Below are 23,572 nucleotides of genomic sequence, written 5' to 3'. Positions count from 1 at the left end.
TTAAACCACATGAAGTACTTTGGTGGCGTTGCTCAGATGGGAGAGTGGCCGTTTAGAAAGTTGAGGGTTCCTGGTTTGTGAATCCAGCTTCCGCTGTCCTAGTCATCGCTGTTGTGTCCTTGGGCAAGACACTTCACCCACCTTGCTCCCAGTGTCTGCATACAGTATGTAGCTGAAATGTAGATAATGGGTTTCTCAATGTAAAGACTTTTGAGTCATTAAAGAAAAAGCATTATGTAAATATTATTCACTTCACTGAGACTAAAACACAATCAGTGAAGCATAAAAAACCCAAAACATCCAAAATAGTGTTTTGTTTTGTTTTGTTTTAGTTTCTATTTAGTTTAAAGTATTTGTTTAATACAAAAAAAAAACTTGGTCAAAAAATTTTAGCGTCTATTTTCTGAGTACATTCAACATTACCATAATAATAATAACCGGGATGATTTTGGTCATGATAACAGGGATATGACATTTTCATATTTGTACATTCCTACATGAATCCATAATCTAATGAATCATACATTACATCAATAGTTTGTGTGAAATATTTAAGGAGCTTTGTCATACAGCACAAATAAGACAACACTAAATTTGGTACCTGAGGTCCCAGATTTAGCCACATGAGTATCACAAGAACAATATTATTTTAATGATAAATTAAATACAATAGGTTATAGAGTAGATTATAAATATTTTACGTTAATAGGAATAGATTACAAACATAATAGATTGAGATCCTGTGTCTGGACTGTGTATGTGTATGTATGTTTATAATGCATATTAAATGACAAAATAAAGTGTTATTTCGTGTAAATATTGTACCATATCAATTTTATAGAGCCGCCCTTTTTTTTGCAAATAGTACTTATTAACTTAGAAATTAATGACTGTAACAAATTACAAAAAAGTTGGCACAGGAGCATTTTTACCTCTGTGTTACATGGCCTTTCCTTTTAACAACACTCAGTAAACGTTTGGGAAATGGGAAGACCAATTTTTGAAGCTTTTCAGGTGGAATTATTTCCTGTTCTTGCTCGATGTACAGCTTAAGTTGTTCAACAGTCCAGGGTCTCTGTTGTGGTATTTGACGTTTAATAACGCGCCACATATTTTCAATGGGAGACAGGTCTGGAAAAACAGGCTGGCCAGTCTAGCGCCCGCACTCTTTTACTCTGAAGCCATGATGTTGTAACATGTGGCTTGTCATTGTCTTGCTAAAAAAAGCAGGGGCGTCCATGATAACGTTGTTGGGATGGCAACATATGTTTCTCCAAAACCTGTATGTACCTTTCAACATTAATGGTGCCTTCACAGATGTGTAAGTTACCCATGCCTTGGGCACTAATACACCCCCATACCATCACAGATGCTGGCTCTTGAACTTTGCGCCTATAACAATCCGGATGGTTATTTTCCTCTTTGTTCCGGAGAACACGATGTCCACAGTTTCCAAAAACAAATTGAAATGTGGATTCCTCAGACCACAGAACACTTTTCCACTTTGCATCAAAACATCTTAGATGAGCTCGGACCCAGCAAAGCCAGCGGTGTTTGAGTGTTGTTGATAAATGGCTTTCGCTTTGCATAACTTCCACTTACAGATGTAGCGACAAACTGTAGTTACTGACAGTGGTTTTCTGAAGTATTCCTGAGCCCATGTGGTGATATCCTTTACATACTGATGTCGCTTTTTGATGAGGGATTGAAGGTCCGTAATATCATCGCTCGCGTGCAGTGATTTCTCCAAATTCTCTCAACTTTTTGATGATATTACGGACCGTAGATGGTGTAATCCCTCAATTCCTTGCAATAGCTGGTTAAGAAATGTTGTTCTTAATCTGTTCGACAATTTGCTCACGCATTTGTTCACAAAGTGGTGACCCTCGCCCCATCCTTGTTTGTGAATGACTGAGCTTTTCATGCAAGTCTCTTTTGTATCCAATCATGGCACCCACATGTTCCCAATTTGCTTCTGCACCTGTGGGAAGTAGCAGAAAGTCTTCAATAAGCATTCCTCAACTTCCTCATTCGTTTTTGCCCCTTGTGCCAGCTTTTTTTAAACCTGTTTCAGGCATCATATTCCAAATGAGCTAATATTTGCAAAAAATAAAGTTTTCCAGTTCGAACATTAAGAAATTTTCTTTGCAGTCTATTCAATTGAATATAGGTTGAAAAGGATTTGCAAATCATTGTATTCTGTTTTTATTTACGATTTAAACAACGTGCCAACTTTACTGGTTTGGGGTTTTGTACAATCAATTAAAAATATAGGAAAGCATAAAAGCAAAGACATAAATCCCACGTTCACATACAGTATAATTTAAAAACAAAAGTAAAGTATAAACTGTATTCAGGAATAAAAATATCTGATAAAATATGATCTTAAAAAAATGACTCAAATAAAGGAGTTTGAATAAAAGCAGTTCAAGTCTCATGCTTGTAGTCTTGTGAAACATTCCTTCAATGTGCTTTTAAATTTCCGCATTCTGGATTGATGCACTTCCATCCATCCATTCCCTACCGTTTGTCCCTCTTCGGGCTGCTGGAGCCTATCCCAGCTGCACTCAGGCAGAAGGCGATGTACACCCTGGACAAGTCGCCACCTCATCGCAGCGCCAACACAGACAGACAACATTCACTCACATTCACACACAGAATGAAGGAATTCCAAAGGGAGCTTGTCTTGCTTGAACACCAGTTACATTTTTTCTTAGTTGTGTAATGTTCTAATCCAACATGTGTTTTATTGCCTCTGTCGCAAGCCAATATAAAACAAACTTTGGACTGCACTTCGAACAACTCTGAACTAAAATATTAATTTGTGCACATTGAACCAACAGGCTGTGATATTAAGAGACATAAACAGGAAGTGAACCCGTGTGACGTCACATAAACCGGACGTGCACCCTTTGTTTTGCCTCCCAAACTGTAAGAGAAAATAATTTAGTTAAATGATCATTAATTTTCCCTATAGTAAGCAAAAAAAAGGCCACACAGACTGTTTAATTTAATTCTTCATTTGAAAAGAAATATAGACCAAGAGTCCGTCCAAAAGACAGGTTAAGCATCAGTTGGACCCTCTTTTGTATTGGAAATACATGTAAATACACAACATTGTGTGTGTGTTTACACACATCAAAGCTGTAATAGGAGACGGAGGAACATTACTCTGTAAACATCAGACACAGAAAGTTTGTGTATCGCTCCGTGCCTCTCCTTTGGCATCGGCTTACCACCACATCAATTTTTAAATGGTAGAAGCTGCCGCGTTTTAACTGTCAGTTTTAACATTCTTTGCTGCTTTGCCAATTTTGGAGGAGCATTTCTTTTGTCTTTTTCTGACAGATCTGAAATTAAGAGGCAATTCCAAAACACACCAATAGTGGATTTAGATGAAATAGGTGCACCAAAAAAGATAAAATCTGTGATTTACAAGAAAAGTGCAGATTTTAGGAAGCATTGAGCAAGCTTGCAGAAAAGTGCCATGTGAACTAAACGTAGTGGAGGACCAAACACCCGATGTGCACCAGTGGTGTGTTTTCCCTCTCCGGCTCTTCCATTTAAAAACCTCTGGCCAACATTACAGAACTAAAACTGACAGATATTTTACTCTTATCATAACTGGAAACATGGCGTTGGAAATGAAACACGCTCTGTTTGACGGACATCCAGGGATCTTCAGCTGTTCAGTCCATCAATTCCCATTTCTGTCACGTGAATTGTGTTTAAAAACAGACACTAAAACTTCAGCATCTTCTGTGCTCTGGAAAGTGCACAATGTTCATAAAAGATGTAAATAGGAATTGGGGGTTCATGGGACGGAGGTTAAGTCAAGTAGTCTTTCATTTTTTTTCTCCCAAATCCGCAAAGGATGTCCTTGTAGAAGATGTCTTATGTCTTCACAGTTAAGTGTTTATTTCCACGTTGCTGCGTTGCACAAAGTCAGTGGAAAAAGTGGAAGGAACGGCCTACCTTATTTTTTCGAAGTCCTGCATCAGTCCCACTGAAGACACTGGGTCTCATTTTGTATCTCTTTGAATGCAGTCTTAAGACTCTATTGAGGCCCAATTGTCAAAGTCAGCCCTGGGATGACGCTCTGCAATGTTGCTTTTTTCACACCACTGAAAGGGAAACAAACATTCTGTCTCATGATGATCGTAATGTCAGCAAGAGGAAAACTCCCCCAACGTTGTCTAAATACTGTTCTGCAATGCTGCCCGAGCAGTTTGTTTCGTCTTCTAAGTCGAACGATTTAGAATGAATAAAAAAAAATCAAGACATTAATGCTGTCTTTGTTTAATGATTTTCATTGTCTATTTTTTCGATTTGTGGGTAGTAGTAAGGTGCTAAATTTACTCTTCACCTTGGCCAGCGTTTGCAAAAGTGTACATTTTTAAAGACAAAATTATGCATTTGCGTATGGACAATGCACTGATAAGTATGAGTTTATAAAGTGTCCGTGTTGATATTGAAGTAATGGTACTCTTCCTTGAGTACAATTTTTGTCTACTCTACCCACCTCTACCCATCAGTCAACTGTAGGCAAAATGATTTATTTGTAAGCTAGCATGTATGATAGCAAGAGCTGAGCTAATACAAATGTCAACAAATAAAAATCTCATTTGCTACTTTTTCCAGCTCAAAAACACTCAGATGAAGAAATAAACATGGCAGAGATTGGATAGTTTGGTGAGGTCCTCGGATCTGATAGAGCGCCGAGAAGACTGGGGTGTTCAAAGTGGAGCCTAAAGTTGTTTCTTTTGGCTTCCGAATTGTAACAAATATTCAAATGGACTTCTTTAAAGCTCACACAATTATTGATGGTAGTTGTAATTTTTTGAACGTGACAATGTCCACTACCTGACACAGTTGTTAATATTAGATTAAACTCCTCACTCATGTGAAGTGAATTATATCTACAGTCGTGGTCAAAAGTTTACATACACTTGTAAAAAATGTGATTGGCGTTGGTTCTTTTATGAATTTATTATGATTCTACTGAAAATGTGGCCAAATCTGCTGGGTCAAAAGTATACATACAGCAATGTTAATATTTGGTAACAGACCCATTGGCAAGTTTCACTGCAATAAGGAGCCTTTGGTAGCCACCCACAAGCTTCTGATTGAATTTTTGACCACTCCTCTTGACAAAATTGGTGCTGTTCAGCTATATGTGTTGGTTTTCTGACATGGACTTGTTTCTTCAGCATTGTCCACACATTGAAGTCAGGACTTTGGGAAGGCCATTCTAAAACCTTAATTCTAGCCTAATTTAGCCATTCCTTTACCACTTTTGACGTGTGTTTGGGGTCATTGTCCTGTTGGAACACCCAATTGCGCACAAGCCCCAACCTCTGGGCTGATGATTTTAAGTTGTCCTGAAGGATTTTGAGGTAATTCCTTTTTCATTGTCCCATTTACTCTCTGTAAAGCACCAGTTCCATTGGCAGCAAAAGAGGCCCAGAGCATAATACTACCACCACCATGCTTGCCGGTAGGGATGGTGTTAACTAGGATTAAAAACCTCACCTTTTTCACATATTGCTGGGTATTGTGGACAAACAGCTCAATTTATTGTTTCATCTGACCACAGAACTTTCCTCCAGAAGGTCTTATCTTTGTCAATGTGATGTCTTGAGCGCAGTTGGGTGTTCCAACAGGACAATGACCCCAAACACACGTCAAAAGTGGTAAACGAATGGCTAAATCAGGCTAGAATGAAGGTTTTAGAATGGCCTTCCCAAAGTCCTGACTTAAACATTTGGACAATGCCAAAAAAACAAGTCCATGTCAGAAAACCAACACATATAGCTGAACTGCACCAATTTTGTCAAGAGGAGTGGTCAAAAATTAAACCAGAAGCTTGCCGGAAGCTTGTGGATGGCTACCAAAAGCGCCTTCTTGCAGCTAAACTTGCCAAGGGACATGTAACCAAATATTAACACTGCTGTATTTATACTTTTGACCCAACAGATTTGGTCACATTTTCAGTAGACCCATAATCAATTCATAAAAGAACCAAATTTCACAAATGTTTTTTTGTGACCAACAAATGTGTGCTCCAATCACTCTATCACAAAAAAATAAGAGTTGTAGAAATTATCGGTAACTCAAGACAGCCATGACATTATGTTCTTTACAAGTGTATGTATACTTTTAACCACAACTGTATGTAGCACTTTTCTCCAGAAAATCAATGTGCTTTGAATAGGGATATCTACATTAAGTTGCATTTAAACCAGTGTGGGTGGTACTGTGAGCAGGTGGGTAAAGTGACTTGCCCAAGGACACAACGGCAGTGACTAAGCTGGCGGAAGCGGGGATCAAACCCGGAACCCTCAAGTTGCTTGCGCGGAGACTCTACCAGCCGAGCCATGCCATCTTTGATTGATTGATTGATTGAAACTTTTAATAGTAGATTGCACAGTACAGTACATATTCCGTTCAATTGACCACTAAATGGTAACACCCCAATAAGTTTTTCAACTTTTTTAAGTCGTGGTCCACGTTAATCATTTCATGGCTGCTGTACGCTTAAAATCACTGTTTGGCCCACACATATTCACTTTGGCCCTTGGAGACAAAAAGTGCATTAAAAGGCGCACTAAAACTTATATTCCGGGACTTCAAATCAGTGAGCTTTCGTTGATTGAATTTAGGCTTTTGTGTTCCACAAAGTTGGATGTCAGAGTTGTCAGGACATTGTCGTAAAGAGGTAATGTTAGGAACAACAATAACGACCTGACGTGTGTCCCCCAAATATAGTCTCATTCCACAGGAAGAGAGCCCACTAACAAGTTATTTTGCCACCAGGTAGGAGAACAACCTATTGGCATGCGGGACGGTTGATTGTCTCGCACATGGAGCTGTATCAACAACAACAACCCCACGGTGATCCCCCCACCTAAGACATCAATGAGAAGGCGCCACACCTCAAGTTTAGAACTGCAGAAGCCTTTTTGAACTTAAAGATTAAACCTTTTCAACAAACAAAGAGAACTCGGTTGCCTCGACTTCACCCTTTGCAGATTACCATAACCTGGATCTACACAGTCAACTATGTGTGTTTTTGCTTTTTTCTATGGCTTGCTGTGTTGTATGCCAGTGAAGATAATCATAGAACATTTGCGGCTGCTCAGTGCAGTGCAGTTACAACAAGACAACTTCAATAATAAAAGAACAAAATGTACACCGCAAATTGAAATGCCTTTTCGTCTTCTCAGGTCATCTCATAGTGAGTACAAACTTTTTTATAAGTTTAACTACACGCTTTTTACACTTGAAAGACAGTAGAGAATGTGTCACTTGCCCTGGGCACTTCTAAGTGTCTGTCACATGTCAACCAAAGTAATGGTGAATAGAGGTCATCTTTTTTTACACATGTATGAAAAGCTTTTATGGTGATGACCGTTTGACACTGGGTCAGATTTTTATTTTCGTCAATGGCAGAAATAACTTTTAAATTCAAATGTTTTTTGGTATGCAACATAACATTGTGGACATTTCTGTTTTGATTTATTTTTGAAGATTTACACAAAGGTCCATTTTTAAAACTGTGGCTTGATTGTTTTGTAGCTTCTGAGGTTGTGCGGGTGTACCTAATGACATGGCCAGTCATTCTTAATTGCAAGTATCATCGATCGCTTCTCTAGTCTAGTGTATGCACTAAGGTTGTACGGTTTACCGGTATTAATATAGTACCGCGATACTAATGAATCATATTCGGTACTATACCGCTTTTGAAAAGTACTGGTCTACCACCCCCCCGTCGTCGTCACGTCGTGTCATTGCTGGTTTACGAGCAGACAAGCTTGCTCGGTAGCGCGCAATCACGGAGTACTTACAAGCAGACACAGTGTGTAGACAGAAAAGGGAGAACGGATGCATTTTGGCTTAAAAACTAACAATAAAGGTGAAGTTATAACACTGAAACGCCCTCAGGAAGAGGTACTTTAAGACATGGCTAGTGAGCTTGCAGCTAAAGTCCAGCCGCTGTCAGCAGTGTTGTAGCTACTTCTAAACCACTAATTCTCGCCTCCATGGCAACAAATAAAGTAAGTTTCTTACAAGTATCATCAATGCAGGACGAGGAATAGCTAAACATGCTTCACTACACACCGTAGCTCACCGGCATCAAAATGTAAACAAACGCCATTGGTGGATCTACACCTGACATCCACTGTAATGATACCAAGTACAGGAGCGTATCTAGTGGATACAACTATGATTACGTCAATATTTTTTGGCATCACAACATCTTCTTTCGTTTTTTTATTTTATTTATTTATATTACATTTATAAACTCAGGAAATATGTTCCTGGACACAGGGACTTTGAATATCACCAATGTATGATCCTGTAACGACTTTGTATCGGATTGATACCCAAATTTGTGGTATCATCCAAAACTAATGCAAAACATCAAACAACAGAACAATAAATGATTATTACATTTTAACAGAAGTGTAGATAGAACATGTTAAAAGAGAAAGTAGCAGATATTAACAGTGAATGAACAAGTAGATTAATAATCCGTTTTCTACCATTGGTCCTTAAAAATTTTGAAAAAATAATAACATGGAAAATGACAGACTAATTAGGTGCCTTTGTTTGTTTACTTACTACTAAAAGAATAGTTGTCTTGTATGTTCACTATTTTATTTAAGGAAACACTTGCAAAAAGAAACGTTTAATGTACCCTAAGTTTTTTGGTTGAAATAAAGTCAATAATAAAAAAAAATTGTGGTCCCCTTTTCTTAGAAAAGTGTCAAAATAATTTTAGTACTAGCACCAAAAATAACTGGTACCGGGATAACACCAGTATGCACGCGTAAACAAAAACAGAAAGGACGTACCACTCTCAGAAGGCGGTCCATGCTTCAGCATGTAAACTGATTTTTCTTCCGGGATGAAGTGGTGAGGACGTCTCCTCCTGCGACATTCATGCCTCCACCAGCAACTGCAGCACATCCAAGAAAGCAGTCAGTGCACCCAAATTGTGTTTTGTATTTTTCCGTCACTCACTTTAAAAGTGTGCACAGGACGATAATGAGGACACAACCGATCACACATATCACCAGCACTGTGGCGACATTCTGCTGACGGTGGTTGGTCGCAACAACGGCCAGCAGGTCTGCATGCTCGCACCTCATCCCAACGAAGCCAGAATGGCATCTGCAAGATGAGAGGATGGATTAGACTCACTCGCTTCCGCCAGACTGATGATTTTGTCTAATATGTGAATTTAGTTTTAGTTAGTGAAAAGGTTTTATTGAAATTATTAAGATCCAATAATTTTTACTAAACAATCCTCTTTTTTAAGTGAGAAATACAAATGCATAAGCAAGTAATATGAGTGAATAAAGTATGAAAAAGTCACAACTAAAAATAAACCATAAAAAGCAATTTTAGTAGAAAGTGAAGTGAATTATGTTCATATAGCACTTTTCTCTAGTGACTAAAAGCGCTTTCCATAGTGGAACCCATTCTCTAAGTTACATTCAAACCAGTATAGGTGGAACTGGGAGAAGGTTGGGTGAAGTGTCTTGCCCAAGGACACAACGGCTGTGACAAGGATGGCAGAAGTGGGGATCGAACCTGGAGCACTGAAGTTGCTGGCACGGCTGCTCTACCAACCGAGCCACACAGCCCTCAATTGCATGTGAATGCTGAAAAGCTGAACTGAAATGTTGGCATGCTACAGATAGCTTTAAGTAACAAAATATATGAATCTTCTGTGTATTACAAACACCGTTTCCATATGAGTTGGGAGATTGTGATAGATGTAAATATAAACAGAATACAATGATTTGCAAATCCTTTTCAACCCATATTCAGTTGAATATGCTACAAAGACAACATATTTGATGATCAAACCGATAAACATTTTTTTTTTGCAAATAATAACTCTAGAATTTGATGCCAGCAACACGTGAGAAACGTGGGAAAAGTGGCTATAAATACTGATAAAGTTGAGGAATGCTCATTAAACACTTATTTGGAACATCCCACAGGTGTGCAGGCTAATTGGGAACAGGTGGATGCCATGATTGGGTATAAAAACAGCTTCCGAAAAATGCTCAGTCTTTCACAAGAAAAGATGGAGAGAGGTACACCCTTTTGTCACAACTGCGTGAGCAAATAGTCCAATAGTTTAAGAACAATGTTTCTCAAAGTGCAATTGCAGGAAATTTTTGGATTTCAACATCTACGGTCTATAATATCATCAAAAGGTTCAGAGAATCTGGAGAAATCACTCCACGTATGCGGCACGGCTGGAAACCAACATTGAATGACCATGACCTTCGATCCCTCAGACTGTATCAAAAACTGACATCAATCTCTAAGGGATATCAGCACATGGGCTCAGGAACACTTCGGAAAACCACTGTCACTAAATACAGTTCGTCGCTACATATGTAAGTGTAAGTTAAAGCACTACTATGCAAAGCGAAAGCCATTTATCAACAACATCCAGAATCGCCGCCGGCTTCTCTGGGCCCGAAATCCTCTAAGATGGACTGATGAAAAGTGTTCTGTGGTCTGACAAGTCTATATTTCAAATTGTTTTTGGAAATATTCGACATCGTGTCATCTGGACCAAAGGGTAAGCGAACCATCCAGACGGTTATTGACGCAACGTTCAAAAGCCAGCATCTGTGATGGTATGGGGGTGCATTAGTGCCCAAAGGATGGGTCTCTTACACATCTGTGAAGGCACCATTAATGCTGAAAGGTACGTACAGGTTTTGGAACAACATATGCTGCCATCTAAGCGCCATCTTTTTAATGGACGCCCCTGCTTATTTCAGCAAGACAATGCCAAGCCACATTCGGTATGTGTTACAACAGCGTGGCTTCGTTAAAAAGGAGTGCGGGTACTTTACTGGCCCGCCTGCAGTCCAGACCTGTCTCCCATCGAAAATGTCTGCCGCATTATGAAGCGTAAAATACGACAGCGGAGACCCCGGACTGTTGAACGACTGAAGCTCTACATAAAACAAGAATGGAAAAGGATTCCACTTTCAAAGCTTCAACAATTAGTTTCCTCAGTTCCCAAACGTTTATTGAATGTTGTTAAAAGAAAAGGTGATGTAACACAGTGGTGAACATGCCCTTTCCCAACTACTTTGGCACGTGTTGCAGCCATGAAATTCTAAGTTAATTATCATTTGCAAAAAAAAATAAAGTTTATGAGTTTGAACATCAAATATCTTGTCTTTGTAGCATATTCAACTGAATATGGGTTGAAAATGATTTGCAAATCATTGTATTCCGTTTATATTAACATCTAACACAATTTCCCAACTCATATGGAAACGGGGTTTGTAGATTATATTGAATATCTTTGTTGTCCTTGTAAAAAAAAACAAATCATCAAACCCTCTGTTGGCATCATATAAATACAGTATAAAATGAGTAAAAAAAGTTAGCATGCTAACAGTTAACGAGCATGAGGTAACGCAATGTTTGACTCTGTAAGCTGTAATAATTAATGGTTGTGATTCTTACAACAACTCACGATTTTGATTCTTGAGAAGACAACTTAAATCAGAATGGATTCGCGATTCAACACAATTTGATTGCAACAGATTCTTGCAATATATTAAATGGTATAAAAAAAATATAAAACTTTTTCAAAACCGATTACAGGTTACAAAGCCTCGCCTAGGCTGCTAATGTGTGAAATATACACGCAGCCATAAGGACAGAGATGGTCTAAAAAAATTATTTTTACAATAAAAAAATTTAAATAATTTTTAAATTATAAGTTTAAATGTGAACATTTTTTTCAAGCTACCCAAATAAAGTGTGGCATGCTAACAGCATGTGTCAGGTAATAAATTACTGTCCAAATACTAGGATACTAATATTAGGATTCTAGTATTTTGGCAAATTTTGTAGGTATACACTTCAGAATCAAAACTTTTTGAGCATGCTAGCAGTTAATTAACATTAGCAAGGAACCATTTGACTTTGGAATTGGTTGAGAAATGTGGAAGTAGTGATACATTTCAGTAGTAAAACAAGTGAGAGAAAAATGGGAAATGGAGGGGAAAAAAAATATCTTGGACATGAAAAATGTCCTGATAATATGGAAATTTGGGGGCAGGAATGGTTGTCTGCATGCAGAGATTAAGCAGACGATTTTGAAAGTGGAATTGTTTGAATCGGATGAAAAATGTGGAAGAAGAAGGCAGACAAAAAAAGACTACAGTTCGTGTGAATGCTTTCAGCATTCATGCAACACATGGGGAAAAAAGGTATATGTATACATATGACACATCTCACTGACCACAATACAAAAACATGACCCTGAATAGAAGTAATATTCAAGACCTGTTTAGGGGGAAAAGCTTTAAGACAAAAGGAATCTTGTGTTCATGTTTCTTGTTTTTACAATGTGTTTTCAATATCGGTGAATAACAGCTGGTCTTACTTTTAAGTTGTTTAATGACTATGCCTAATTATCAGTATTATTTTCAAATTAGCATTATAACTCCTTTTCTGTTTAATAGTTTTTCATCCATTTTTCAGCAGGTCAGGGCTGATTTTTTTTTCCATCTCCACTGAATTGTGTGTGTTGTGTGTGGCTGTGTATGTGTGTGTGTGTGTTCTTGTATTGCTACCCTTCTTGAGACATCAACAAGGAAAGGTACTGTCCACATAAGGACTGGTGAACAAGTTAGGACCGAAATCATGGTCTCAATATGGAAAACCATTGCATCCAATAGAGAATGTCTCATTTGCAGCCCCGGTGGTGAAATCTATCAAAATGAGAGTGGTCCCAAAAAGGAGAGATTTTTCAAATTGACTGTGTGTCGGTTTTAAAAGTGCTCCCCCTCTGGTCAACAAATAAAATAACAAGTGTGTGTAAAACATTGAAATGCGTCCCCTTTGGCCAAAATAACAAAAATGTAAATACAATAAATATGTACATAAAGACATACTGCAAGAACTTGAAGTAAATAATGAAGATTAAAAACAAACTAGAAACAAAAACTTCCCCCAAAAATAATTATTTAAAAGCAGTCTTTTATTTAATCACGATGTGTCGACTTCTTTCTTATAACATTGGGAACAATTTCCCATATTCTTTCCATTTCTGCAATATTTTCTCTTAAAATAATTACTTTTTTAATGTAAAATTTTTATATATTAATGCAAAAAGGTGACATTTGTCATATCCAATTCTGACTTTTATCACAATATGGTCAGTTCTGTGGTTCTTGTAAAATACTGACATTTTTTGTCAAGTAAAATTCCGATTATTATAATAATATTGCCAAATTTTTTTGATTTTCTTATAAACTTGTGACTTTTGTCGAGTAAAATTCCAACTTGTATCATAATATTGCACAAATGTTCAGTTTTTCTTGTAAAATTTTGACTTGCGTTGAGTAAAATTCCAACTTTTATTATATTACTACCAAAATTTTAAGTTTTTCTTTTGAGAGTGTTATCTTTTTCTTGTGAAATTCCAACTCATTTTTCACTACAAGCTTTTATATATTTGCATAATATGTATATATTTCTAAATATAATACAAATACAAATATTCAAAAATCTACATGGGGTTGTCCTAAAGAAGTAGGGCATTTTCGGAGGTCTTAAGAAGGTAACAAATACAAGAGTGTGTGTGTGTGTGTGTGTGTGTGTGTGTGTGCGTGCGTGTGCGTGTGTGTGTGACAAAAATAAACGCTCTGACTCGCTTCAGGAGCAGTTGTTTGACACCAAGCCTTGGCACATATGAACCTCAAATATTGTCATATAGGATCAATAAGTCAGTAGGTTTTTTTGAATATTGTTTTTTCATGAACTTACATGCATGCTGGCGTCTCCTCCAATATCAGGAAGCGACAAGTTCCATGGAAACAAAAGTGGCGATGTGAGTCCGGACAGTCGTCGAAATGAGAGCGAACAGCCGCTGCCACGAACTCTGAGAGGTGATTAAAAAAAACAAAAAACAACACAATGTCTGTTTTTCAAATGAGATTATACTTGTAGTTTATACAAAAAAAAAAGATACTTTGTGGTTATTTTAGTGTAGTTATGTTTTTGTCTTTACTTGGCGCTGTTGATAGAACCAGTATGTAGGTTTGAGCTATGCGGGAGGGGAGCAAAAAAGTTATTACACACTGTTGTGGAAAAATTATGGGGGGGGGTATTAAAAAAATTGAGGACCCCCCCCTGAAGATGTCTGTTTTCCAGGACCACACATAATCCGTCAACAGGCCTGACGTACAAGGCTTTTATTTAAAAGGCTACAGGATGTGTTACGCTGATATAACCAGGTTGAAATTTTCTTCTCCATCGTAAAGTTTAGCAAACCGTTTTCTGCGATCTGTAGCGGTGATTTTGGCTGGACAATGAGAGATTATGATCACACTTTAACATGTTGGTCAATGTAAAGGAAGAAGTGAGGACGTGAGTGTGACGATGCAGGGACAGATTTGATTAATTATACAGAACGTGTGGGTAACTTGAAGAGATGGGGCACAGGTGACTGTCATAAATGTAAAAATAGCTTTAGCCTGGAACATTGTCCTAAACCCTAAAGCCGACACCTAGCCCACCCACTGAAGCCTTTGGTTCTCAGTTGCGTGTGGATTTGTGCTGGTTTAGATCCACCGCACTACCTGGGAGGGACAACAGGAGCAGAGAGAAGTCAAAGAAGACAATAAGAAAGAGTATGTGGGGTGAGGAGAGGCACAAATAAGAGGAGCTTCGGTTTTCACCAAAACAATGGGACAAAGAAAAGTGATTACATGATTTGAAAAGGGCGACATTTTTCCAAGTTAGCCGTACAGTCAGACAAATTCCCACACGGCTGACTCAGACCACAATGTCAACAGTGTGGCATTCAGGTTAGCATGATAGCAGCATGACACGTCTGGCTCCCATTCCATTCCAGGGCTAAATAGTCTAGGAGCGCAGCCTGCATCATTGTCTGCTGCTGTCGGGCTCTGTGAAAGCCCGCTGTTGTCTGGGAGCCATCGGCCTCCCCGCCCCTCTCCTCTTCCACCTTTCACAGAGACAGAAGAGGAGCACTGGGACAGGATCCATCAATCATTTGGGGATACTCAAGGTGTTGTACGGCTCGCGTTGCAACAGCTTTTGTGTGGAAAAAGCAGCTCATATTAATGCCACATCATTGTTGACACACCACAAGGCTAAGAGGATCAATTGATTATCAGCGTGTCACACATTGTCTGTGTGGACGAGCACAAGTCTAAACTAAACCGAGAGCCCGGGACTGTTCGGAAACCTACTTTTCACTGGGGGGACGTTAGAAGTGGTCCTTGTTGTCGCAGTGATTGTTGCGGTCGCTGTTGAGCCGCTGGTCCAAGCAGCCGACCTAGTAGGGGTGGTGATAGCGCTGCCAGAACCACGACGGTCTGTTCCTAATAAGAAGGTAGAACCTGTCAAGAGGAGTGAGGGTCAGATGGAAAATATCAGTAGAACAACAACACCCAGTCTACCTCCAACAATGCTTAACAATTAGGATCTACTAGGATCCAAATAACACATGCTAAATAGTCTACATAAACTATGAAATTACGTGTATTATTAGTGGCTGTGTTGGGGGACATCTACTAAGACTACGAGGGCAATTGATAACAAGCACACAAGTGGTGCAAACGGCCTTATTTAAATGAGGCTTTTGCATCTATTAGGGATATAACCATGTGAAACTGTCAGATCATGGTTATCATTATTATCGCAGTAATGTGCTCAAAACGTATTTACACACACACTGAAATCTTTTGACCAAGTTACTAAAATAAATAGACACACTATTTTACATAATTTGTGTTGTTTTTTTTGCTTCACTGTTGTAGTCTTAGTGTTTTATCTGGTCTGATGGCAATATTTTTATTGTTTGGAATATTGGTTTGTATTGAAATGAAAAGTAAAATAAATAAAATCTATTCTCAATTGTTATTTCTGGCGGAAATATGCATCCTACTCTGTTTAGCGGTCCTACTTTGGGAAGGCCATTCCAAAACCTTAATTTGAGCCTGATTTATCCAATCCTTTACCACTTTTGACATGTGTTTGGGGTCATCGTTTTGTTGGAACATCCAACTGCACCCAAGACCCAACCTCTGGGCTGAGGATTTTAGGTTGTCCTGAAGAATTTGGAGGTAATCCTCCTTTTTCATTGTCCCATTTACTCTCTGTAAAGCATCAGTTCCATAGGCAGCAAAACAGGCCCAGAGCATAATCCTACCATCATCATGCTTGACGGTAGGTTTGGTGTTCCTGGCATCAAAGGCCTCACCTTTTCCCCTCCAAACATATTACTGGATATTGTGGCCAAAGAGCTCAATTTATTGTTTCATTTGACCACAGGACTTTCCTCCAGAAGGTCTTATATTTGTCCATGTGATGAAACAAAAATGTTCTATTTTGTTCACATCTGCTTTGTGTGTTTTATCAAGTTTGCACATGTTTTTTTACACGCAAACTTTAAATAGATCTTAGTGTGTTAGATGCTCTAGATTTTGACTTTCAATGACATGCACTAAGGATGTAACAGTATCAAAATCTCATGGTACGATGTTATCATGGTATTAGGACAACGCTACAATATTTTTGTTGTAAATGTTAACAAAAATGAAGACTTCAAAATAATACTGTGTGTAAAATTAAGTTGCAGGAATCCATCCATCCATCTTCTTCCGCTTATCCGAGGTCGGGTCGCGGGGGCAACAGCCTAGGCAGGGAAACCCAGACCTCCCTCTCCGCAGCCACTTCGTCTAGCTCTTCCCGGGGGATCCCGAGGCGTTCCCAGGCCAGCCGGGAGACAGTCTTCCCAACGTGTCCTGGGTCTTCCCCGTGGCCTCCTACCGGTTGGACGTGACCTAAACACCTCCCTCGGGAGGCGTTAGGGTGGCATCCTGACCAGATGCCCGAACCACCTCATCTGGCTCCTCTCAATGTGGAGGAACAGCGGCTTTACTTTGAGTTCCTCCCGGATGGCAGAGCTTCTCACCCTATCTCTAAGGGAGAGCCCCGCCACACGGCGGAGGAAAGTCATTTCGGCTGCTTGTACCCGTGATCTTATCCTTTCAGTCATGACCAAAAGCTCATGACCATAGGTGAGGATGGGAACGTAGATCGACCGGTAAATTGAGAGCTTTGCCTTCTGGCTCAGCTCCTTCTTCACCACAACGGATCGGTACAACGTCCGTATTACTGAAGACGCCGCACCGATCCGCCTGCCGATCTCACGATCCACTCTTCCCTCACTTGTGAACAAGACTCCTAGGTACTTGAACTCCTCCACTTGGGGCAGGGTTTCCTCCCCAACCCGGAGATGGCATTCCACCCTTTTCCGAGCGAGAACCATGGACTCGGACTTGGAGGTGCTGATTCTCATTCCGGTCGCTTCACACTCGGCTGCAAACCGATCCAGTGAGAGCTGAAGATCCCGGTCAGATGAAGCCAATAGGACCACATCATCTGCAAAAAGCAGAGATCTAATCCTGTGGTCACCAAACCGGAACCCCTCAATGCCTTGACTGCGCCTAGAAATTCTGTCCATAAAAGTTATGAACAGAATCGGTGACAAAGGACAGCCTTGGCGGAGTCCAACCCTCACTGGAAATGTGTTCGACTTACTGCCAGCAATGCGGACCAAGCTCTGGCACTGATCGTACAGGGAGCGCACCGCCACAATAAGACAGTCCGATACCCCATACTCTCTGACCACTCCCCACAGGACTTCCCGAGGGACACGGTCGAATGCCTTCTCCAAGTCCACAAAGCACATGTAGACTGGGCAAACTCCCATGCACCCTCAAGAGCCCTGCCGAAAGTATAGAGCTAATCCACAGTTCCACGACCAGAACGAAAACCACACTGTTCCTCCTGAATCCGAGGTTCGACTATCCGGCATAGCCTCCTCTCCAGTACACTTGAATAAACCTTACCGGGAAGGCAGAGGAGTGTGATCCCACGATAGTTGGAACACACCCTCCAGTCCCCCTTCTTAAAGAGAGGAACCACCACCCCGGTCTGCCAATCCAGAGGTACCGCCCCCGATGCTGCAGAGTCTTGTCAACCAAGACAGCCCCACAGCATACAGAGCCTTAAGGAACTCCGGCCGGATCTCATCCACCCCTGGGGCCTTGCCACCGAGGAGCTTTTTAACTACCTCAGCGACCTCAGCCCCAGAAATAGGAGAGTCCACCACAGATTCCCCAGGCACTGCTTCCTCATAGGAAGACGTGTTGGTGGGATTGAGGAGGTCTTCGAAGTATTCCTTTCACCTATCCACAACATCCGCAGTTGAGGTCAGCAGAACACCATCCGCACCATACACGGTGTTGATAGTGCACTGCTTCCCCTTCCTGAGGCGGCGGACGGTGGTCCAGAATCGCTTCGAAGCCGTCCGGAAGTCGTTTTTCATGGCTTCCCCGAACTCCTCCCATGTCCGAGTTTTTGCCTCCGCGACCGCTGAAGCTGCACACCGCTTGGCCTGTCGGTACCTGTCCACTCCCTCCGGAGTCCTATGAGCCAAAAGGACCCGATAGGACTCCTTCTTCAGCTTGACAGCATCCCTCACCGCTGGTGTCCACCAAGGGGTAATAGGATTGCCGCCCCGACAGGCACCAACTACTTTGCGGCCACAGCTCCGATCAGCCGCCTCGACAATAGAGGTGCGGAACATGGTCCACTCGGACTCAATGTCCAGCACCTCCCTCGTGACATGTTCGAAGTGCTTCCGGAGGTGGGAATTGAAACTTTCTCGGACAGGAGACTCTGCCAGACGTTCCCAGCAGACCCTCACAATGCGTTTGGGCCTGCCAGGTCTGTCCGGCATCCTCCCCCACCATCGCAGCCAACTCACCACCAGGTGGTGATCGGTAGAAAGCTCCGCCCCTCTGTTCACCCGAGTGTCCAAAACATAAGGCCGCAAATCCGATGACACAACTACAAAGTTGATCATGGAACTGCGGCCTAGGGTGTCCTGGTGCCAAGTGCACATATGGACACCCTTATATTTAAACATGGTGTTTGTTATGGACAAACTGTGACGAGCACAAAAGTCCAATAACAAAACACCACTCGGGTTCAGATCCGGGCGGCCATTCTACCCAATCACGCCTCTCCAGGTTTCACTGTCATTGCCAACATGAGCGTTGAATTCCCCCAGTAGGACAAGGGAATCACCCGGGGGAGCACTTTCCAGTACTCCCTCGAGTGTACCCAAAAAGGGTGGGTAGTCTGAACTGCTGTTTGGTGCGTAAGCACAAACAACAGTCAGGACCCGCCCCCCCACCCGAAGGCGGGGGGAGGCAACCCTTTCGTCCACCGGGTTGAACTCCAACGTGCAGGCTTTGAGCCGGGGGGCAACCAGAATTGCCACCCCAGCCCGTCGCCTCTCACTGCCGGCAACGCCAGAGTGGAAGAGGGTCTAGTCTCTCTCGAGAGAAGTGGTTCCAGAGCCCTTGTTGTGCGTCGAAGTGAGTCCGACTATATCCAGCCGGAACTTCTCCACTTCGCGCACTAGCTCAGGCTCTTTCCCCCCCAGTGAGGTGACGTTCCCCGTCCCAAGAGCTAGCTTCTGTAGCAGAGGATCGGACCGCCAAGTGCCCTGCCTTTGGCTGCCGCCCAGCTCACATTGCACCCGACTTCTATGGCCCCTGCTATGGGTGGTGAGCCCATTGGAGGGGTGACCCACATTGCCTCTTCGGGCTGTGCCCGGCCGGGCCCCATGGGAACAGGCCCGGCCACCAGGCACCCGCCATCGTGCCCAACCTCCGGGCCTGGCTCCAGAGGGGGGCCCCGGTGACCCGTGTCCGGGCGAGGGAAATCTGGGTCCATGTTTTGTCTTCTTCATAACGGTCTTCGAGCTGCTCTTTGTCTGATCCCTCACCTAAAACCTGTTTGCCTTGGGAGACCCTACCAGGGGGCATAAAGCCCCCGGACAACATAGCTCCTAGGATCATTGGGACACGCAAACTCCTCTACCACGATAAGGTGGCAGCTCAGAGAGGAGCAGGAATGCTTAGGATAAACACACTTATTGTAATTTAACACAAATATAGTGCTAAAAATGTTCTAATCATATTTATTACTACAAATATTTATTTTTGAGTGCAAATAATTGTGCAGGAACATCCACTGTGTCAAGCACATATTTAAACATCCAGTGTAAAACAAAAATGTTCACTTTAGTGTCTTTCAACTTTTAATTTCTGAGAAGCAGTGTTCTCCCAAGTGGACATGTTTATATCAGTCTGGAATATGCTATTTCTCAGAAAATGTACCGAACAATTTACCGTTTAATAATGTAATACCTTACAAACTGATGTTTAGCTTTGGTGGCTTCAAATATATTTGACAGCGTCTTCTTTTATTTATAGTTATTCCATGGAGGGTGGCGCCAGACTTGTAATTGTCTTCCAAAACACAATGGGGCAGTGTCTCCTGAAGGAGAAATCGCAGCTGTCCTTGACTAGATATTACCTTCTTTTGAAGAATGATGACAACCAAAACATTGACATCTTTGTCTACACCGATCACAACTCTGCAGTCTGCGTTGCAACTGACGTGAAGCTAAGATTTTTGGGAGGTGCACACAAGACTTGCGGGAAGGTACGACGGTGTTGCTTAATGCAAGTTACATGACTGGAGAGTATACACCATGTGTTAGGCTTTAGTCCATACTTGCCAACCTTGAGACCATACTTGCCAACCCTCCCGATTTTCCCGGGAGACTCAAGAATTTCAGTGCCCCTCCCGAAAATTTCCAGGGGCAACCACTCCCAAATTTCTCCCGATTTCCACCCGGACAACAATATTGGGGGCGTGCCTTAAGGCACTGCCTTTAGCGTCCTCTACAACCTGTCGTCACGTCCACTTTTTCTCCATACTATCAGCGTGCCGGCACAGTCACCTTACATATGCGGCTTTTACACACACACGAGTGAAGGCACAGCATACTTGATCAACAGCCATACAGGTCACACTGGGGGTGGCCGTATAAACAACTTTAACACTGTTACAAATATGCCCCACACTGTGAACCCACACCAAACAAGAATGACAAACACATTTCGGGAGAACTTTCGCACCGTAAGACAACATAAACACAACAGAAGAAATACCCACAACCCCTTGCAGCACTAACTCTTCCGAGACGCTACATACATGTGTGTGTGCTTGAAATTAACGTTATCATTAAACCAGTTAAAAGATCATACAATGTGTCTTCATTTCTTGACATCTTCGCGTAAAGACCATTGTTAAACCAGTCCAACGCTACATTATTATGTGACTGGGCCGGCATGCTGTTCATATGGAGGAAAAGCAGACGCCAGGACAGCATGCGGCTGTTAAGGGGTGAAGGTATCAGCCGAGAGAGGACGCTAAAGGCAGTGCCTTTACGGCACGCCCCCAATATTGTTGCCCGGGTGGAAATCGGGAGAAATTCGGGAGAATGGTTGCCCCGGAATATTGTTGTTTGTTTGGAAAAAGGGAGAAATTCTGGAGAATGGTTGCCATGGGAGATTTTTGGGAGGGGTACTGAAATTCGGGAGTCTCACGGGAAAATCGGGAGGTTTGGCAAGTATGCTTTAGTGACCAACGCATGGATTCTTTGTTTGGGCATTTCATTTAACGAAATGATACGCTAGCAAACAGACTAATTTGTTATGCGCAATGTTTGGTCGCACTATAAGAAAGAAGATGTAGGAAAACTAGTGCATATTTTGTCAAAAGTTTTTGGTCAAAAACCAAATCATATGAAAAGTGAGGCATGCGAAAATTAAGCCTATTTATGAGGAACAAAAATGAGAAAAATGTATCATCTACCTTACGTTTGTTCCACTTTGAGTGAAGAAAACCTCTCTCCTCTAACCCTCTGCTAGATTAGCTTTCCCCATTAATTTAAAAAAAAAGAAGCAGGCTTCGCTACGTGTCTTAAAATAAAGCTCTCCACCAGTCGTCTGTAGATGTGGGAGATGATGTTGTTTCTCTTCAACAAATATGCTAACCCAGCATGACGTTGATTGATTGATTGATTGATTGATTGATACTTTTATTAGTAGATTGCACAGTACAGTACATATTCCGTACAATTGACCACTAAATGGTAACACCCGAATAAGTTTTTCAACTTGTTTAAGTCGGGGTCCACGTTAATCAATTCATGGTTAAAACGTAATGTACGCATGTGGGTCGCACGGCTATGCTAGTGTTGCTAACGTTTGTGTCCTCCTGACCCGCTCTTAATGTTATGTTGTTATATGTGATATGTAGCCTGGAGAAGTCTACAATTACTGTAAACAATGTCATTTGTACAAAGAAAAAACGCAGCTCATTAGCATTAAAGCAAAAGACACACAAAAATGACATGTTCCTAGTAGGACTTAACTAAAAGTCTAAATTCTAGCACGAAGACTAACACACTTCCATTACACTATAGTGGGGCCTCTGACACTTTTGATGTTAATGCAGAGGTTTTTTTCTTAACTCTCTAAGTTGTTGCCAGACTTACTTGCAATAGAGGAGGCGGCCGCACGACGGCTCGCCGAGGCGTTAAGAGCTGCGCCAGCGTCATCATGGACTGTGATATTACCTTCAAAACTTGTCAAGTTGCTTTGTCCTGCTCCGATTGTAAACAGCGATCCTTTAGGGAAGAAAAGCCCCAATGTGAAACACAATACTGTTATCACAACACAAAGTGCAATCAAAACTTAACATTGAGTGTCACTGATGAAATATAAAAAGGCTGTATTACTGTATTGTGCTGTTTATGAGCCTGTGAGCTGGTATTTGTGTGTGATAGTAAGCTTTATTTAGGATCCTAACAATATGACAAACAAGGTCAAGAATCCACTAAAAGGATGAGAGCAAAGTACTAAAAATACTGGAGTGCCTGACACGCCATCAAGTTAAACCATCACATGGGGACAACAACTTGACCCATAACAAAAAATACATTGTTATTATTTCCAAGCTATAATACAGCTCTGTTTTGATTGGCACTTTCAGAGGGGTATTGTTTTATTATTTGTATCATTTATGAGAGGTGTTTGTTAATACTTGTATTACATTACATGACAAAGAAAATATTACGTTTTCAGTGTGATTGACAAAGGTCAACAACCTCAGTGACAGATATATATTTTTAATACAAAAGCTCAAATGTGTATGGCAAAAGTTGACAGGGGATGTTTAATTAAAAATTCAAGTCCAAAACGTTTCATGTTACTTTTTAAAGTACGTGGTAAAATGTTGGACCTAAAAAAAACGACATTAAAACAAAAGCCACAAAGCAAAATAGCTCACTCACCGCTAATGAGGAAAATGGCATCCCATAATATCCGAATCATTGTGACCACTTAGTGGCGTCAACTGAGGCAATTGGTCGGCCACTTTGAAAGGCAAAGGTGTTTAGAAGGTGCACGTAAGCTGGCGCGGGTCAACATTTAAACCTGCTGGCGACATACACTTCATATAGTAAGTTTGTTCAACGGGACGTTTCTTTAAGAGTGTGGGCAACTCTGGACAGCAAGGAAATGCCCTCAGAGGATGACCAATCACAGGAGAG

The 23,572-nt window shown here is 41.3% G+C and overlaps 2 protein-coding genes across 3 annotated transcripts in view; one reads left to right on the top strand and one right to left on the bottom strand.

The window, feature by feature from the left end:
* The window catches only part of hdhd3 (haloacid dehalogenase-like hydrolase domain containing 3), a 16,141-nt gene extending 8,940 nt beyond the window's left edge, over nucleotides 1-7,201 (top strand). Inside the window, exon 3 of the mRNA XM_061874393.1 lies at nucleotides 6,817-7,201. The gene's annotated coding sequence lies outside the window, so the exon portion shown is untranslated. The remainder of the gene's footprint in view (nucleotides 1-6,816) is intronic.
* LOC133535004 (epigen-like) lies at nucleotides 3,005-23,572 on the bottom strand. Of its 2 annotated transcripts, none has more exons than XM_061874394.1 (7): nucleotides 23,315-23,572; nucleotides 22,517-22,648; nucleotides 15,276-15,425; nucleotides 13,828-13,942; nucleotides 9,028-9,177; nucleotides 8,859-8,962; nucleotides 3,005-4,124 (listed from the first exon to the last, which is right to left on the bottom strand). In XM_061874394.1, exons 1-7 carry the CDS (start codon nucleotides 23,352-23,354, stop codon nucleotides 4,117-4,119), a joined length of 699 nt encoding a protein of 232 aa, XP_061730378.1. In that variant the 5' UTR covers nucleotides 23,355-23,572; the 3' UTR covers nucleotides 3,005-4,116. The 2 variants fall into 2 exon arrangements, with proteins under 2 accessions (XP_061730378.1, XP_061730379.1); XM_061874395.1 differs by having other exon boundaries at nucleotides 15,276-15,407.

This window comes from Nerophis ophidion, linkage group LG16 (genome assembly GCF_033978795.1).
Source record: "Nerophis ophidion isolate RoL-2023_Sa linkage group LG16, RoL_Noph_v1.0, whole genome shotgun sequence".
Taxonomy (NCBI): Eukaryota; Metazoa; Chordata; class Actinopteri; order Syngnathiformes; family Syngnathidae; genus Nerophis; species Nerophis ophidion.
This window is presented reverse-complemented; position numbering and strand designations above follow the sequence as displayed.

Coding starts and splice junctions, on each gene's coding strand:
- LOC133535004 (XM_061874394.1), bottom strand. CDS start 23,354: ATGATTCGGATATTATGGGATGCCATTTTCCTCATTAGCG. Junction 22,649..23,314: donor TGCCATTTTCCTCATTAGCG/GTGAGTGAGCTA, acceptor TCTTCCCTAAAG/GATCGCTGTTTACAATCGGA. Junction 8,963..9,027: donor GTCCTGTGCACACTTTTAAA/GTGAGTGACGGA, acceptor GATGTGCTGCAG/TTGCTGGTGGAGGCATGAAT.